The sequence below is a fragment of the Leptopilina boulardi genome, unplaced genomic scaffold (genome assembly GCF_019393585.1).
Source record: "Leptopilina boulardi isolate dan_hultmark-lab unplaced genomic scaffold, ZJU_Lbou_2.1 LbouV2_408, whole genome shotgun sequence".
Taxonomy (NCBI): domain Eukaryota; kingdom Metazoa; phylum Arthropoda; class Insecta; order Hymenoptera; family Figitidae; genus Leptopilina; species Leptopilina boulardi.
This window is the reverse complement of record NW_026137983.1, coordinates 86,791-106,994: the sequence shown is the minus strand read 5'-3', so window position 1 is coordinate 106,994 and position 20,204 is coordinate 86,791. Positions and strand designations below refer to the sequence as shown.

Genomic DNA, 20,204 nt, shown 5'->3' with positions numbered 1-20,204 from the left:
TAATTTATAATTAATGATTATACTGTAAAATATTGTTGGACTGATTTTTGAAAACTATTTTATAGATAAATTTAGATTTTTTTTTTTTTTTATACAAGTATTGAATTTAATATTGAATTTATTTTTCAATATTTTTCAACAAAATATTCTTTTGTGTAAAGTGTTAATATTTGTAGTCGATTTGTTGTTTATTTAAAAAATCTTCATACTATAGGTAAAAGTTTTTTTAAATCATTTCTGGAATATATAAAATATAATTATAGTTTTTTTTCTTTTTTTATCTAAACTTTTTATACGTGTTTAAAAAATTTTTAATCCTTAACAAACTATACATATGTATTAATAATTTATTAATATTTAATTTTTGTTTTTTATTTTATAAAATCTATAAACAAAATTGTGTTTATTTCTAAAACACAAAAAATTTAATCATGAGAAAAAGAATAAAATAATTACATTAAATTTTCTTATTCAATTTTTTTTATTAATTTATTTTTTTTTGTTTTAGATAGTAAAAAATAAAAAAATTACATACTAAAAATTAAATGTGAACAAATGAAATAAATACCGTATTATTTATGAAAATATTAATGGAAATATTGTACAAAAATTGTGTATTTCAAAGTTGTAAAATAAATATTAAAAATAATATAAAATCAAAAAATTCGAATATATTTCTTCTTATTAATTTCCTATAATAATAGTTAAATAATTTTTCAGTTAATCAAATAAAAAAAATATAACATTGCGTATTGATGAACGTGAAAATGTAAATAACGTTTCCCCCTTCTATTTTGATAACAATCTGACAATTTGTTTTTCAGTTATTATATTTTTGAAACCAGAAATTTAGTTTGAATTATTAATGCGATCTTTTTGATAGTAAACTAAAGATTATAATCAATTTACGCAACACTCATCACATTCGTTATTGAAATTCAAAAAATGAACAATTATTTACTTTCCAATTAAAAATCATTATTTAATAAACAGTATTGTACTTTATTTATTTTTATTTAAAAAAAAAAGTTTAAATTAATTACAAATATTATTTTTTTCTCTATATTTTTCGAATACGAAAAAAAAATTAAATAATAATAAGAATAAATTAAAATAAAAAAAAATTAAAGTAACAATCAATAATAGAAGAGATTATCGAAAAATATAAAATAAAATATTTATTTCGACTCATTATAGGCAAAAAAATATCTAAATCTCGGGATCAAATTAAAAAAATAAAAATGAGAGATACAAATATAGATTGTATAGTTACGAATGGATTTCTTATTAAATAAACAAAAAAAAAAAAAAAAACATTTCCTTTATAAAAAAAAATGAACAATAAAAATCTCAGAATACCTACTGCAGTTACATTAAAACTATTCAGAGTCGACGTGATAAATTATATTTTTAGAAATAATATTCAAATGTGAACAAAGTTTTTTAAAACCATAATCAAAAGAAAAAGTTTAATAATTTTTTTGTGTACTATATATATAAAAAGAAAATTTTATAGTTTAAGGAATTTAAAAAATATAAAGGAACAATGAAAATAATTTTGGTTGTGATGTTGAAAATTGTTTTTACAATCGTAACAGCAACCGATTCAATGTTAACTACAAGGGATTATGCAAATCTTATTAGCGATATTCATAATTCCACTAATTCCTCTTCAGTGTCTCTAATACATTTTACCAAGGAAGGAAGTAAGTTTCACAGAAAAGAGAATATTTTTAAATTTAATATAATATTATTACATTCCCGAAGTTAATTATATTTCATCCCTGCTAAAAATAAAATCAGAAATCAGTCTCAAAACGTTAGAAATCCTGACGTTTTGAGACTATTTTGATGTTTTGTGAATGCTTCTGACTAATTCTGACTTAAATGGTTTTTATGGGCCTTATGTTTCTGAAAAGTGACTATTTCTCACTACGTTTTATTTTTTTTGTAAAAAGGTACTCTATTGTGTTAAGAAAGCCATTAAATTTGTAAAAAAAAATTTCTATTTTTTTGGTATTATTCATATATGAAAATGAGATATTTGGAAGATTCAATTTTTCAGGATTCTAGACATACAAAAAATTCTATAAATAGTTAAAAATTAAAAAATTGAATAGTTAATTTCAATGAAAAAATTTTAAATATGTATTTGAAATCCTTAGGACAATTTTTTTATTCCATTTAAACCTCTTATTTACTTTTACCCACTACAATTTACCTTTTGTATAATATATTCCCTTCTTCCAATAGAAGGGTCCTTTCGAGGCTCCTTCAGGTTTTATGACTTTTTAACGCAAAATAAAAAAAATTATTTAAATTTAAAATAATATTTTTTTAAATATTATATTTGTAATTATTAGATTTTAACGATTCCAATCATATAATTAATAATAATAATTATAATAATAATATTATATATATTATATCATATATCATTATTTCACACGACACATTAACGCAGTGATTGATTTCTGTATCGATGTCTTAAATTCAGCTACTGAGGAAACTGTAAAGTCAATAATTTTCTATTTTAAAAATGTTATGAATAAAGCTCAATGTTACTCTTTTGCATAAACTAGTAGTTCATAAACAAATAAACTATAATAAATAAATAAATAATTGAATTTTATTTGATTTTAAATTGAAAATTTTGCAAATAATTGAATTTTAGTTGATTTTGAATTGAAATTTTTGAAAATAATTGAATTTTACTTGATTTTGAATTTAAAATTTTAAAAATAATTAAATTTCAATTAAAATTTTGGAAAATAATTGAAAAATTTATTAGAAATTACAGACAAAAATTGAACTTAAAAATCTTTTTAATTGCAAAATGCTTTTAGATAATTGAATTTTTGAAGAATTTTATTATGTATCACTCATCGATAATGTGTTTGCTGCGGTCCATGATCTCTGATTGGAGCGAGGATGAAAAAAATACAGAAATATAGAAATTTTTTTTTTAAATATTCAAAATTTACACCTTTTTTTGAAAGTCAAAAATATTTTTCACTTTTTTTTAATAAAGGACAATTTTTATTTCTTTTTTTTACCCCTTAAAATGAAGCTTTAAATATATGCTTTTAATAAACAAATTAAATAAATTTTTTTTTTGTTTTTGAAATATTAATTAATGTAAATAAATTAATTAAAAAACGATCCAATTTTTTTTCACTCTGTTATAAAGTAGTTATGATTTTTTAAAAAATCGACTGTTCATATTTCACTAAAATTTTAATCCTCTCCTCCTTCTACAGTTTTTAATAAAAATTAATAATAACACAGACACACAAAAAGTAAAAAGTGGTTTGGCGAGACACTTCACTAGTCTATTTCCATGTATTTTTTTTTCCGCTGAATCCGCATCCGAAGTGAGAATTGCCAGATTGATTTTTATTTTTGAGATAAACTCAAAAAACTGATCAGAAAGAAAAATAAAATCAAAAAGTTAAAAAAATTTTAAATGTCACTGCGATAGTGTAATTCTATGTATTTTTTTTACCACTGAATCCAAATCCAAAGTCAGAATTGTTAGATTCGCTCAAAGTTTTGAGATAATTGCAAAAAACTCAAAAAAATTTTAAATCAGTTTTTTTGGGAATTTGAGCCAATCTGACAATTCTGACTTCGTATTCGGTTTCAGCAGGAAAAAATACAAAGAAATAAACTAACGTAGTGTTTCGGCAAAAAAAATTATCTGTGCCCTTAATTCAGAATTTTTATCAGTTTTTGTCGATTAGCTCAAAGAAATTTTTTTTTCCCTGAAACACAACGATACTGCATTTTCATGTATTTTTTCCTGCTGAATCCTAATTCGAAATCAGAATTGACAAATTGGCTCAAATTTTGAAGATAAGTCCAAAAAACTGATTTTGAGTTTTTTGTTACTTGAGTTTTTTTTGCAATTATCTCAAAAATTTGAGCGAATCTAACAAATTCTGACTTTTGATTCGGATTCAGCGGCAAAAAATACATGAAATTACACTATCGCAGTGACATTCAAAATTTTTTTAACTTTTTTGATTTTATTTTTCTTTCTGATCAGTTTTTTGAGTTTATTTCAAAAATAAAAACTAATCTGACAATTCTGATTTCGGATTCGAATTCAGCGGGAAAAAATACATGGAAATAGACTAGTGTAGTGTCTCGGCCAAACAGCTTTTTATTTTTTTGTGTTTTTTAGGGTTCCGTACACCTTCGGTGTACCGACGGAACCCTTATGAAAAGACTCTTGCGTCCGACCCAGCTTTGTGCCCCCCCCCTTAACTTTTACATTTTGCCGAGGGGGAATTTACTCAGGTAGTCAAGTGTACACTCTTCCTGTAGTACTTGTGTAATAACGTGTAATACCGTGTAATAATGCGTTATTACAGTGCTGTAATAACGCATAAAACTCTGTAATATCTCTGTAATAATGTGTAATACTCTGTAATATCTCTGTAATAATGTGTAATACTCTGTAATAACGTGTAATACTTAGTAATAAGGGTAATATGAGGTGTAATAACGGTAGTCAAGTGTACACGTTTTTAACTAGTAAATTCCCCCTCGCATTTTGCTATATGAAAAACTGCAATTTAGTACACATACGTATTTTCACGTGTAGATTACAGGAAAAATATAGCGAGACAGATTGGATTTGATGGCTACGAGCTTTTTCGAAAAAATTGCAAAAAATGGCCCTGCCCTCCCCCCTTAACACATTGAGTGAAGGTATCAAAAATAAAATTTATACAAAGTAGATATTTAAATGTGTTTTTTATTTATATAATCTTTATTTATTTATATAAAAAAGAATTTATTATTGATCACTTCAGAAATTTTGCCTCACTTATTTATTTATTTATTGTTTATATTAATTGAATATTGTGTAAAAAGATCAAAAACATTAGATGAAAATTTATTTTTAAACTTATCTATCAAATAGGGAAATTTATCATTATGTCAATTATAATTTCTTCGAAAGTCAATATTAATTTCAAAATATTGACAAACTTTAAAAACAATTCTAATTATTGAAATAAATGATAAATTTTTCTATTTATGTTGTGTTTTGAGTTTCGTTTATTTGAAAACTAACTGCTGTTTAAGCTGAATAATAATTAAATTTCAATTTTTTTTTTGAAAATAGTTTATTGTGAGTATAATCTGACGTGGAATTCATTGCTAAAAACGAATATCATTTGATTTTGGCAATTTATTAAGTTTTCATGAACATATTTACGTTTTTTTTAAAATCTGTATTGGTGGGGTGAGGTGGCGAGTAAAAAATTAAACATTCTATGCATTTTTTTTTTAATTTTATTATTGCCCTACTTTATTATTTGCTATATAATTTTTTTAAGTGCGATTATTTAAACATTATATACTGGCATATTTCTTCTTGGGCATTGATGAGGTAAAATACATCTGTTGAACTTACGGTCCCTTACATATCCTTCTCGGCATACACAGCCAGGATAACACATCTGTAAATAAAATCAAATGTAAGGTTAAAACATAATTTTCAAAAAAAAAAAAAAAAAAAAAATTAAATTGCAAGAAATTGAAATTGAATTTATTTATTTATTGAAATATATCCCCGTAGTCCAAAAGAGGACTGAAATTTGAAAAATGGAAATTTAATTATATTTAATTACTGTTCAATAATGATTATTTTTATATTTAAAGAATTTACCATGTCACTGATACACCTCGAAGTATCTAACTTGTCACATGTTCTGTGACAATCACTTGAATATCCACACTCTTCAAAAATTGCATTGGGTCCACATTGATATTGATTGTTTGGCTGTTGGGGTACTGTAATTAAAATTGAATTTTATTTTAAATATTTATACAATTAAAAGAAAGGAAAAAATTTTTTTTAGATGCAAATAATGATTTATATTTATTATGTTTTTTAGTTATATTTTGTAATTTACCTTTTCTTGGGCATTGATGAGGTAAAACACATCTGTCGGACTTACGGTCCCTTACATATCCTTCTATGCATTCACAGGTAGGACGACAAAGCTGTAAATAAAATCAAATGTAAGGTTTAAACATAATTTTCAAAAAAAAAAAAAATAATAATAATAATTAAATTGCAAGAAATTGAAATTGAATTTATTTATTTTCTGAAATACATGCCCGTAGTCCAAAAGAGGACTGAAATTTGAAAAATGGAAATTTAATTATATTTAATTACTGTTCAATAATGATTATTTTTATATTTAAAGAATTTACCATCTGATTGATACACCTCGAATTATCTAACTTGTCACATGTTTTGTGACAATCCCTTGAATTTCCACACTCTTCAAAAATTGCATTGGGTCCACAATTGTACTTACTGGAATCTATAATTAAAATTAAATTTCATTTTAAATATCTATACAATTTAAAAAAAAAACAAAATATTTTTTTCTTTTACATTTCTCACTTATAATTATTTAATTTATTTCTTCTTCTACTAATAGATAGAAACGATATTTCAAAGAAAATTTATTTATCAGCAAAAGATAGTTTAATAAATTATTTAATGAAAAAAAATTGTATTATGCATATTTAAAAAAAAAAAATTTAACAATTTTTTATGAATATAAAAATAATCATAGTGTAACAAAAAATACTTACGAACTGCAGCAATGGCCAAAAGTAATGAAAGAGTAAAGATTGGAGACATATTGATGAAGACTTGTAAATGTTGAAATACAATTGTTGTCACTAATTAAATGTTTGCAGAATGATTTTTCTTTGTCAAGTATTCTAAGCGACAGTTAAACATAGACTGTTTTGGAAGATACTTTCAAAAATTGAATTTATAGTGTCGAAAATTCAAAAAGTGGGAGAAATCAAAAATATTGGGCGTAGACAAATATAGTATTTGAATAATTAGCGGGGGTAATACCTCAAACAAGGAAGGCATTTTAATGAGATGTCATTTGAAAATGAGATTTTAATACAAGTGAAATAGGCATTTACTTTTGTATCATTTGAAAATGAGATTTTAATATACTTAAGTGAAATAAGTATTTACTAAACACAAAAGTCTCGTTTCACATTAACGAAAATCTAAACACAACATAAATATCAAAATTATTATCACATTTCAATTAGAATTGTTTTCAAAGTAATAATGACTTTCGAAGAAACTCTAACAGAGATATGATAAATTGAAAAAACATTTTATTATCAGTTAATAATATAGAATATAAAAATTTTTCCAATCTTTTGAAGGTTGCAAACTTTATTCAGGATAATAAAAAAAAAAATTAGAGATTTTGTGAGATATGTTTTTATTAACATAATTTATTTGCTATTTAAATTTAGCGAAGATATTTTGCTTGGTTTCTGAAATATTAGATTTAAAAATATTTTTTACATCTTTCACTATTCTCATAAAAGAACAGAGAGATGTAAAATTGTTTTGTTAATTTTAAGTCTTAGTACTTAAAAAAAAAAATTTCCAATTGCAATTTTTACTTATTTAACAAATTTCTCAATAAATATAATGAAATTATTTAATAATTCATGTAATTTAATTTAACGCTTCTTAAAATATTCACGTTCTCTTTTATTTTTATTGTTATTCGTAACATTATTTTATATAAATAAAAGTTTTCGACATTTTTGAAAAAATGAACATTAGAGGATTACTTCAGAAATTTTGCCTCATATTTAAATATTAATTTTATTTAATTTTTTTTTTAAATTACTTTTTACACAATATTAGGTTATTAATATTTAAATTATTAATTTTACCATTATATATTTAAATACTATTATTATCATCATTAATTAATTTTAATTTTTAATTTATCGTTAATTTTACTTAACATCACTGCAATATTATGGTGAATATATCAACTTGCCAGTTACCAATAAAGCTTTATAATAATTTTTTATTTAAATTTACGGTGCTCGCAACTAAAAAAATTTAATTATTTATTTTAGTTTCGATTTTAATATTTTATTAATTGTTGTATTTCTAACTTCTATATATTTGATACTTAATTTAATTCTATTTTATTTTTAATTTCTATATATTTTTTTTTTGTTTTTGACTTTTATAGTATTTTTAATTTATAATTAATGATTATACTGTTAAATGTTGTTGGACTGATTTTTAAAAACTATTTTATAGATAAATTTAGAATTTTTTTTTTTATACAAGTATTGAATTTAATATTGAATTTATTTTTCAATATTTTTCAACAAAATATTCTTTTGTGTAAAGTGTTAATATTTGTAGTCGATTTGTTGTTTATTTAAAAAATCTTCATACTATAGGTAAAAGTTTTTTTAAGTCATTTTTGGAATATATAAAATATAATTATAGTTTTTTTCTTTTTTTATCTAAACTTTTTATACGTGTTTAAAAAAATTTTAATCCTTAACAAACTATACATATGTATTAATAATTTATTAATATTTAATTTTTGTTTTTTATTTTATAAAATCTATAAACAAAATTGTGTTTATTTCTAAAACACAAAAAATTTAATCATGAGAAAAAGAATAAAATAATTACATTAAATTTTCTTATTCAATTTTTTTTATTAATTTATTTTTTTTTGTTTTAGATAGTAAAAAATAAAAAAATTACATACTAAAAATTAAATGTGAACAAATGAAATAAATACCATATTATTTATGAAAATATTAATGGAATATTAATTAATTCTCATCATTTTTAAATAATTATAATAGTAAAATAATCTTGGTATTCATTCATTCATTCATTCATTCCGTCCGGACCCCTGCTGGGTTTTCGGTGACAGAGAAAAGAACAAGTTATGGAGAGAGAAAGATATATCTTTATTTGGGCGATTCACGATTCGCCGCCAACTCATCCCCGTGTACCTGCTCAGCGGCAAATTTTCGTCCCCGTATGTTCCCCCACTACCGGCCGTACTGTACCCCTCCGTTCAGTTCATTTTGGGTAACAATTGAATTTTATTTGATTTTAAATTGAAAATTTTTGAAAATAATTGAATTTTCTTTGATTTTGAATTGAAATTTTGGATAATAATTAAATTTTAATTGAAATTTTGGGTAATAATTTAATTTTAGTTTATTTTGAATTGGAATTTTTGAAAAAAATTCAATTTTATTGCGATATTTTTTGAAAATTATAAACAATTGTTAAATTTTATAAAAATTTTATTTGAAAAATAATTTTGAAATAATTGAATTTGTGATGAATTTCATTAAAATTATTAAAAATAATTAATTTAATGAAGAATTATTTTAGTTCAAAATTTGTTAAATAATTGAATTGAAGAAGATCTGAAGAATATCTACATTTTATACTAAAAAAATGTATTTTATTAAAATTTTCAATTTAAAATCAAATAAAATTCAATTGTTACCCAAAATGAACTGAACGGAGGGGTACAGTACGGCCGGTAGTGGGGGAACATACGGGGACGAAAATTTGCCGCTGAGCAGGTACACGGGGATGAGTTGGCGGCGAAAAGTGGTCTGCCCCTTTATTTTGCAAATGAGGCTTCGCTTGACCTGCAAGTAAGAAGGATTAATTAATAACTCTGAGGACCCAGGTAATTATTTCTTTCTCCCTTTATCACGTGAAAAAGCTATAAAGAAAGTGTAAAACTGAATAGGTAACGCATACCTTTCTTTCTTACACCAAGAAATATTGGCGATTCAAACAGCTACACTAGCGCCACAGTTGAACTAATTTAGGCGTGACTCGCTCTAAAGCAGTCTCTATTTTGACAGTTTATTTCAAATTATTTAATTATTCTGATATTTTTATTGCGTTTGTAAAATTATTTTTAAGCGTTAAATAAAAAAAAATAATTTAAAACACATGGAGTGCTACAGAGCGAGTCACGCCTAAATTAGTTCAACTGTGGCGCTAGTGTAGCTGTTTGAATCGCCAATAACATAAGTACTTCTTTGTTTAACATTGCGTTTCTCTATCTAGATGATTGAAAATGACATAAGAACATCATCGTCTAAAATCTTAATCTTCTTCCATTTTTGTTTTAAAAATAAAAAAAAATTCATTTATATGTATATATGTATGTAGGGGAGAGTGACAAACAGTGGGACACTTTTTTTTAAAGAGATATTAATATGTCAATTTTATATATTTTTGGACACTTTTTGGTACTACCATAAAATTTCAAGTTTTTGGAACTTGATACATTTTTCTTGTTTTTAAGGTTTGTGTTAAACAGTGGGACACCTATTATTAATTATTAAATAATGAATAATTGTTTAATAATAATATTCTGCTTCATACTTTGTAAATATATATGTTTTGCATTAAATAACGTTAACAAATGTTTCAAAACACTCATAATTTAATAATAGTTTAAATTTTTATAATTTTTTATTGCATTTCATTATGTACTCCGAGTTAATCTTCATTAACAAAGGTTCTATTGGCCAAGGGTTGGTACATCTTTATTTTTCTATATAATAAATGTGAAAAAAGAAATTATTACCTGGGTCCTCAGAGTTAATCCTCATTAACAAAGGTTCTATTGTCCAATGGTTGGTTCTTTTGTGGTATTTGTTCCGGGGTTTTAATACAGGTATAAATACGTATATATGTTATTTATAATGAACTACTGATTACTCATATAAGAGTTTCCTTTTTGCACTTATTGGCTGATCAGTAGTTACTGATTTATAGTTACTCATAGTTTTCTCATTCTTTTGGATATTTGGTAGTTTTATTGGATAAAAGGCAAAATTAATTATATTGGATTAAAGTAAAAATTGGTTATATTGAATTAAAGGAAAAATTAGATATATTTAGTAAAAGGTAAAATTAGTTGTATTGAATTAAAGAAAAAATTGGTTATATTTAATAAAAGGCAAAATTGGTTATATTAGAGAAAGTGAGCAAAACGGTTAAAGATATTTAGATTTTCATGAATCAAAAATAAAATTAAACGAAGTATAATATGGCCAACATAAAAGAGTATGTTATTTTAAGTGATAAAGATTTAAAAATTATTGAAAATAGATATAAATTGTTAAATTACATGCATATGTACAAATTTGAAGATTTATTAAGAAAAGATTCCAATTCTTTTTTTAATATGCAAAGTGCTTTGTATGTACAAATGCTTGATTTTATTGTCCCAATTAGAGACGGTGATAAACATATTTAAATACTTTTTAGCGGTAATAACAATTATGGTCACTGAATTTATGTCTATTACTATAGAGTAAGGCTTTATATTTTTGATAGCCTTAATAAGGGGTGTTTAAATGTGCAGCAAATAAAATATTTAATTAGATTGTTCCCTTTTAAACCAACAGTAGTTTTTGAAGCTGTTGATCAACAACCTTTTGGTAGTGTTGAGTGTGGAGTACATGCAATAACATTTGCAACATCTATATTATTTAACGTAATGCCAAACCGTGTAAATTATGAAACTGATAATAACAAAATGAGAAACCATTTTAAGTCAATGTTTGAAAATAATTGCTTAAATCATTTTCCGACAGTAAGAACGTCTCACAATAGGAATTCGATAATAGAGAATGATTAGAACCGTCTTTTCATAAATTGAACTCAGGAACATAAAAATTATATTTTAAACTATTGTTCTGTTTTTAATACTTTTCCCAGTAATAATATTAACAGAGTTCTATTAACACAAGAGTTAAAAATTAAACATTCTTTAAATGACACTAGTGAAAAGAAAATAATTCGTACAACTTATAATACTGTGAACAAAATTTTACCACATGAATATTTAACAATGAAAAATTTTCTGAGTAAAGAAAATGATAAAAAGATAAATCGAGCAATTAAAGAGAAGGGAAGAAAAAGGAAGGCAAGGCGCGAAGTTACATATTAGCAGTAAATAATAAGACAGGAGTATGAGAGATTGAGAAAACGTAATCGTAATAAAACAGAAATAAAAAAGAAAGAGCGCAAAAAAAATTTGACATGCAAAAAAAAAATTATCTATAAAAACTGAAGATGGAAAGAAAATACGCAAGGATAAAAATTTGGCATGTAGGAAAAGAAATATATCAATGGAAACTCAAGATGAAAAGAAAGTACGTCAAGAAAATAATTTGTCATGTAAGAAGAAAAAATTTTCTACGGCAACGGAAGATGAAAAGAATGTGTGAAGAAAAGAATTTGACATGTAAAAACGATAATCGGAATAAAAAAAGTGCAGGAGTTGCAATAATGTCTTTTGAAGATTTAGATGAAAGTAAAGTACCACAGAATTATTTAGGTTTAATAAATGTAGAATGTAAGTTTTGTAACGCGTTACATTTTTTGTGTGAAAGACCGTAACATAGATACATCACGGAGGAATGTCCCCGTGAAAAGGACATTATGATATCGCCTGAATGTCACAAAAATATTTCCGGTTGATATCAGCTTGACATTCAAGCAATATTCCGTGCTACTTGGGTGGTAGATCCAATATAAAGAAATTTTTTTTTACATTTCTAATATTAAATTTTTTTGAAAAAAATGAATAAAAAATATGGTTAATGCACACTAGCAACGTAGTCGGCCGCTTGCGGACGACAAAGTTGCTAGTTATAATAGTAATGAATGTGCTCAAACTTGAACGAATAACCTGATAAAATTCGCTCAGAGTTTACTTAAGACAATCAGACAGTATCTTATTAGTCTAGACGATTTTATTTCTATTACACATATATTCTTTTAAATTCGAATTCAAATAATATTTACATACAAATTTTTTGTTTAATTAAATATTTGCTCATGCAAATTTTATTATTTGAATACATTAATATATGATAATTTGCATATAAAAATGTTTTTTGATCAATATAACAATATACTTATTATAACATGTTAATTTTTAAAAATTAAAATTTTTTTTAAAATATTCATAATAATCATCAACAAAATATGTTGATAAAATTGAAAAAAGTAATAAGATCTTTTATTTTCATAAAACCGAATTCTGCTTTTAAGGTGCTTTTATACCTCAAATTTCGATCAGATGAACATTATTTCTGGACCGTGAAAAGTCATTTTCACGGCGGATATTTTTGAATTGTTTTAAACAAAAAATGTTTTTTTAAGAAATATAATATTAAAAATTGTTTAAATATGTAAAAACACTTTAAAATAGTGATAGAAAGATGATTTGATTGAAAAGTTTAGCAAATTTTGCTTTAAAACGTTTTCTGCTACAAGAAAGTGTAAAATGACGATGTTTGTGAAATGGTTTGTACAGTGCTTCTTCCTTGTGAGTGTCTCTCAGAGTTTTGTTTATGTTTTATCGGTTCTTTTTATCTTGTAATAAATAATGAGTGCTGAAAATAAATCGGTAAGTTGAAATGTTTATTAAATAAATTTAAATTCAACTAATTGTTTCGAAAATTAATTATAATTACTTATGAAAATCATAAGTAATTATAAAACTTGACATTTAAAAACACAAAAAGTAAGTGAATAAATTTGAGGTTATAAATCAATTTTCCACTCATCTCTGAAATACTTTCTGTATAAATTAAGTTTCGTTCAGTTATTCGAAACAATTGGTTGAATTTAAATTTATTTAATAAACATTTCAACTTACCGATTTATTTTCAGCACTCATTATTTATTACAAGTTAAAAGGAACCGACAAAACGTAAACAAAACTCTGAGAGACATTCACAAGGAAGAAGCACTGTACAAACCATTTCACAATCATCGTCATTTTACACTTTCTTGTAGCAGAAAACGTTTTAAAGCAAAATTTGCTAAACTTTTCAATCAAATCATCTTTCTATCACTATTTTAAAGTGTTTTTACATATTTAAACAATTTTTAATATTATATTTCTTAAAAAAACATTTTTTGTTTAAAACAATTCAAAAATACCCGCCGTGAAAATGACTTTTCACGCATTTTCACGATCCAGAAATAATGTTCATCTGATCGAAATTTGAGGTATTGGCGATTCAAACAGCTACACTAGCGCCACAGTTGAACTAATTTAGGTGTGACTCGCTCTGTAGCACTCCATGTGTTTTAAGGAGGTTCGGGGGTATTTTGAAAAAGGTTAAAAAATTTTGAAATATTTTTTTTCCTAATGTCTGGGATGCCATTCAATTTTCCACCAAGTATGAAAATGATTTACCGTATACTTTTTGAGAAAATTGAAGTCAAAGTTCACATTTTATACATAGGCTCTTATGGGATAGTGTTCTAAGGTGAGACAAAATATCAATAAAAGTGCATAAAAAAAGGTTACACTGTTTTAAAAAACTTTGAATTGAATAGCGGAAACATTTCTGATTGTAAACATTTAATAATATTGTATTTTCACCGCATAGTTTTAAAGATAATTAATAAAAATCAATTAGAAATCATGCATTCAAGCAGTATTTCGGACAGGGGCATTGAAACGACGGCAACACTGTAATGTGATCAACGCGTTGACTTTACCCGCGAGAATTCAAAAATACAATAAAATACAAACTTTTATTTTAAACGTTTTTATGAAAAAAAAACAATTTTAACTTAATATATTAAATTTTAAAAAATGTTAAAAAATGGTTTATTTTTTTACAAAAATTTATAAATTTAGTTATTAACAATCGATTACAAAAAAATAAATAACAAATCTTAATGGATATTAAAATGATCAATGTTAGCTATTTCAATTAATTTTTATCTTGATAATTAATTTAAAAAAATTTAATGCTATGATTATGATAATCATAATTATTAATTTAATTGAAAAAAAATTAATTATATTTAATAAATAGATATATTTTTTGCAATAACAATTCTATGGTTTAAAGTAATTTTATAATTTGAAATACGAAATGTAATGTAATAAAAAACAAAATGTGTTAAATTGAAAAAGAAAATTGTTTAACACGCCTATCTAATTGTTTTTTATTAATAAATCTGCCTTTATACCTTAGAACACTTTCCATGTTTGCATTTTATTTGGGGTTAGGTTTGTCAATTGACATTTGACAACACACGCGCATACTATGTGAAGTTGTCAGCAAATACACTGACAGAGTAAGCGAGAAAGGAAATGAGATAACCTACGACGGACTGAGATGAAAATAGACAACGAAAGTTTTACTCATGTTAGCCAACACTACACAATAAATGCAGCGTTGCCAAGTCAACTGCAGTCAAATGTTATATTTCTTTTAAATTATTTTAACGATAAATTCACAATTATACACATTTATATGCAAGAATATATTAAAATATAATTAAATAAATTAAATTAGGTGTGTTTCATACAATAGAATTAAAGTAAATGCATATTTTCATTAACGGTATTATGTTGGTATGAAATTAAAATTCGTATGCTGAAGCATTGGTACTCCCTCTTCCCTGCCTGCCCCTCAAATGATCCCCCGAACCTCCTTAAATTATTTTTTTTTATTTAACGCTTAAAAATAATTTTACAAACGCAATAAAAATATCAGAATAATTAAATAATTTGAAATAAAATGTCAAAACAGAGACTGCTTTAGAGCGAGTCACGCCTAAATTAGTTCAACTGTGGCGCTAGTGTAGCTGTTTGAATCGCCAATAAAAGCACCTTTATTTCTCCGAATATTTATGTATAACCGAAAGTCCACTGATCAGAATACTTAATTCCCAAAAACTCCACTAGTCAGAATGTTTAAATTCCCTAATCTAAATGTGTTAGAATATTTAACTTTCAAACACTCCATTTTTCAGAATATTTAACTTAACGAATCTCCATTTGCCTGAATAATTAACTTCCCAAATTTTCATTTGCCATAATATCTAACTTTCCGAGTTTACATTTGTCAGAATATTGAAATTATCAAATTTTCATGTGTCCGAATATTTAACTTTCCGAAACTCCAGTTGTCAGAATAACTAATTTCTCGAATTTTCATTTGTCATAATATTTAACTTCCCAAATTCCAATTGTCAGAATATTGAATTTGCCGAAATTCCAGTTGTCAAAATATTTAACTTTCCAAATTTGCAGTTGTCAGAATATTAAACTTCCCGAATCGCAATTTGTCAAAATATCAGTTCATAACATCTATCTTTAACTATACAAAATTTGTTCAATATCTCTTTGTTTAATAATTTGAAAATAATTTGAAAAATAAATCGATTATAACTTTTTTCTCAAGAACCTATATAGGTTTCAAAAATTTAACTATACATATAATTTTAGAAGCATTTTATCTAGCAGTACACCAAGTTTTATCAAAATCTGTTTGTTTATTCGTTTATCGACAGAATCTCCTTAAATATAATGAAAATTCAAAAGAGCAATAATTGTTAAACAATCCTTATTGTTTAAAAAAAATTAATGTTGGGAATAATAATTTTTTTTTAGATATTTATAATTACGTATATTTTTTAGACGAGTACAGAGGAGTAATATATTTGAATCAAATTGCGTTGCAATTGAGGCAATAATGTATAATGTTCAATTCACTCATATTTATGCATAAATAAGGAAAATTTTTAAAATATAATTTTTCGACTCTTGTGAGGTCAAATAAGATTAAAATATTGTGAAAAGAAAATCGCATACTTCCTCAATATAAGGAAGAAAATTTCCAATTATTGTTTTAACATTTTTATACTTAATTCTGAATTCTACTGGCAATAGGTCAAGTGATTTTTAATGACATGTACATTTAAATTATTTTAAAGTTAACATGCCTATCATTCTTATTTTTGAAGTTCACGTTGATACACAATTTTATTGTTTTTATTATGTTATATAATACTTTAATTTATTAATGACATATTGTTAAAAAATTTTCTAAAATAATTATTTATGCAATCTTTCAAAATGGGTCCAATGGAAATTATTAATTATTATTACTACGAATTGGCTGGTAAGATATTAATATAAGAAAAAAAATAAAGTAATTTTTACTATGTACAACTTCTAAAGTAAATCCTAAACTTACCGCAAGTTCTGCGTATTTCTGTCAATTTTTTATTATTTCCAGAGTAAACTTAACTATTTCAGGAGTAATTTTTTCTATTTCTGAAACAAAAGTTGCGAGAGATGTGCAGAAGTTTCTGATAGTTTAGATTTTTCTTTATAACTAGTAAAAATTACTATATATTTTTTCCCCATTATTTATATATATATATATATATTTTCTTGACAAATTTTCAGATCCACGAATAAGGGATTGGTTTTTTATGAATAGCATTTGGTATCTAATTATAATTACGTTGATCTATATACTCATGGTATTTAAATTGGCACCAGCTTACATGAAAAATCGACCAGCCTATAAACTAAATACATACATTAAATGTTATAATCTGTTTCAAATTTTTTCAAATGCGTATATAGTTATAAACATATCACTTTGCTATCCATTTCTTCGTAGTTTTGAATGTCGTCCCATTGTTTACAATACAGATCCTTGTAGTATGATGGTACGTTATTTTTTAAATGTGAACTTATTTTAATTTATAGATAATTCACAATACTAAAATATATAATTTATTATGAAATGATATTAATAATTTTATTATAATTTCAGATAGTAAAATGTGCTTATATAGGAATGTTTTTAAAACTTATTGATCTCAGTGAAACAGTAGTTTTTATACTTCGAAAGAAAAATAATCAAGTTACATTTTTACATTTATACCATCATTTAAGTACCTTTATAATTAGTTCAATATTTTCAAGATATATTAGTGTAGATGTCGTTATGTTGGGTCCAATTTTGAATTGTTCTGTTCATGTGATAATGTACTTTTATTACTTTCTTAGTAATTTTGAAGGTCCAATTAAACAAATGATTATTTCTTTCAAACGCTACATGACTCTCATACAAATGGTAAATATAACAATTTCAATAAATTATTGCTTAAAGTTTGAAAATATCGAGCGCTCTTTGTATTTAAAAAATTTGTGTATTATTTTTACAACTATAGCGTATAGAGTTGTTATTAGTAAATTACATATATAATCATAAAATTTTAATTTCCATATTTTGAATATTTACAATTTAATTAAGATTATTATTTTTCAATCCTTTTTTTTTTTATTTAATTGGAATTGGGCCATTCTTCCAATTATAATTTGAACAAATTACAATACAATTTTATTTTAAACATAACTTACAAAAAATTTAGAATTTTTCAAACGTAAAGAAACGACTAAATATTTTGCTAATGGGATCTCTGGATTAATAGTATTATTGTTTCAGGGTCAATTTGTCATTGTACTTGTACAAATCTCAGTTATCATGATACCAGGCTGTGAGAAGTTGCCAAAATTTTTTGTATATACAATGTTTGTGAATGTTATTTTCAATTTCTGTTTATTTTATCGCTTTTACAAAAAGACTTACATTATTAGTATAAAAAAGAAAAATTGAAAGGTTCTATTACTGCTAAACCCATTTAAGAAAATTATTGCCACAATGTCATATGTCACCATAGACATATATGTTACAGTTTTAACTATTTTTTTAATAATTTATAATTTAACTTTAAAAAATTGTTGCGAAACTTTATTAAAATCAAATGACATTTTTGAGTAGCCATTAATGCTAACAAAAATAAAACACCATTATCTTGATTCAAGATTTTGTAATTTTTAAAAAACATCGTGTAATATATATACCTATTAGTTACTCTCAAGCTTTTTTACAAGATTATTTATTATAAAATTATAAAAAAAATATATTTATTATTATATTATAAAGTATATATTCTCTTATAATTAAATCAAAAAATAATTCAAAATTAATATATTAGTACCTAAAATATATGTAACATGATTGTGAGTTTACTTTTATCTCCTTCTTCTTTAATTTATAGGTTTATTTATTTTATTTAAAATGCTTTAAAATAAAAAAAAAATATTTAGAAAACAATAAAAAAAATTATAGTAAGTGTTAAATTTATTAAATTAATATTAAAAACTAAGTTTAAAAAGTTTAATTTTTAAACGAAAATGAAAAGAAACATGGCGCCGCATACACAGACGTTGCTTGAGTGTTCAGTGCTCCAGTAAACAGCGCCAATTCGAGCAAGTGGCCAATAAATGAACTACAACTAAATACATTATTTTACTATTATATGAATGAAATAGTCCATACCATCTATTACAACTTATCTATACACCTTCCCTAAATGGTAGAAATATTTACTTTCATTCACAACTAGCAATGCCGAAAATACTCACATAACAACTTTCGAGAAATTCCAAACTAATTAAATTTTTTTCGTCGTGGTATTAGATCCGCCATTTTGAATTATTAAAATCTAATATTATATTCATAATATCAGCGTTCTCGAACACCTCTAAGTAATGTAATGAGATTCAAAATGCTCCGGTGAATTTTAAAATTACACCCGCCATTTTGAATTTGCAAAAACAGACATGATATTCGTAATCGGTGACCCTGAAAACCCCTTTCGAAACTGTTTTAAACGAATCAGCCCACACAGCACAACATCTTACACCAGGCCTACAGCAGGCTTACATGTAAGGTTTGTAAGGTAACATCGTAAGCCCATAGTAGACTTACAGTAAACCTAAAATGTCCGCCTTACAGTAAGCTTACATGGTAGGGTCGAGGTAAGCTTATACATGGTACGGTTGAGGTAAGCTTACACGGTAAGGTCGAGGTAAGCTTACATGGTAGGGTCGAGGTAAGCTTACATGGTAGGGTCGAGGTAAGCTTACATGGTAGGGTCGAGGTAAGCTTACACGGTAAGGTCGAGGTAAGCTTATGAGTAAAGGCTGTGGTAAGGTTATTATTAAGTTGTAAGGTTGAGGTAAGGTTGTGGTAAGCTTACAAGGTAAGGCAAGTTATATTCAAATAATAATATTAATAATAAATAAATATTCAATAAAAAAATTTTTCTTTTGCCTTATTCTATTTTGGGAACCTATCATTTCGCAGAAAGTTTTGAAAACAAATTTGGGAGGAGTAGGATTCGAACCCGGGACCGAAGTATATACCTAACAACCTAACCAACTGAGCTAAACGGGGAACTGACAATGAGAAAAGTAATCTTACTTTTAAAGTGGAACCAAGAAGATAATCAACTCCTTAAAAGCAAGATTACTTTTCTCATTGTCAGTTCCCCGTTTACCTCAGTTGGTTAGGTTGTTAGGTATATACTTCGGTCCCGGGTTCGAATCCTACTCCTCCCAAATTTGTTTTCAAAACTTTCTGCGAAATGATAGGTTCCCAAAATAGAATAAGGCAAAAGAAAAATTTTTTTATTG

At 24.8% G+C, this 20,204-nt stretch overlaps 3 protein-coding genes across 3 annotated transcripts in view; 2 read left to right on the top strand and 1 right to left on the bottom strand.

Annotated features, from left to right (window-relative positions):
• Nucleotides 1-894: 894 nt before the first annotated feature.
• Nucleotides 895-20,204, top strand: part of LOC127289379 (uncharacterized) — a 33,573-nt gene continuing 14,263 nt past the window's right edge. The window contains exon 1 of the mRNA XM_051317290.1: nucleotides 895-1,706. Within this exon, the coding sequence (XP_051173247.1) occupies nucleotides 1,547-1,706 (160 nt within the window). The 5' untranslated portion in view covers nucleotides 895-1,546. The remainder of the gene's footprint in view (nucleotides 1,707-20,204) is intronic.
• Nucleotides 5,282-7,065, bottom strand: LOC127289397 (zonadhesin-like). The gene is made up of 5 exons (XM_051317317.1): nucleotides 6,622-7,065; nucleotides 6,232-6,344; nucleotides 5,928-6,018; nucleotides 5,681-5,805; nucleotides 5,282-5,471 (listed from the first exon to the last, which is right to left on the bottom strand). The coding sequence occupies exons 1-5, from the start codon at nucleotides 6,668-6,670 to the stop codon at nucleotides 5,358-5,360; spliced, it is 492 nt and encodes a 163-aa protein (XP_051173274.1). The 5' UTR covers nucleotides 6,671-7,065; the 3' UTR covers nucleotides 5,282-5,357.
• LOC127289390 (elongation of very long chain fatty acids protein 4-like) lies at nucleotides 16,653-18,599 on the top strand. The gene is made up of 4 exons (XM_051317310.1): nucleotides 16,653-16,827; nucleotides 17,118-17,386; nucleotides 17,494-17,796; nucleotides 18,169-18,599. Exons 1-4 carry the CDS (start codon nucleotides 16,767-16,769, stop codon nucleotides 18,337-18,339), a joined length of 804 nt encoding a protein of 267 aa, XP_051173267.1. The 5' UTR covers nucleotides 16,653-16,766; the 3' UTR covers nucleotides 18,340-18,599.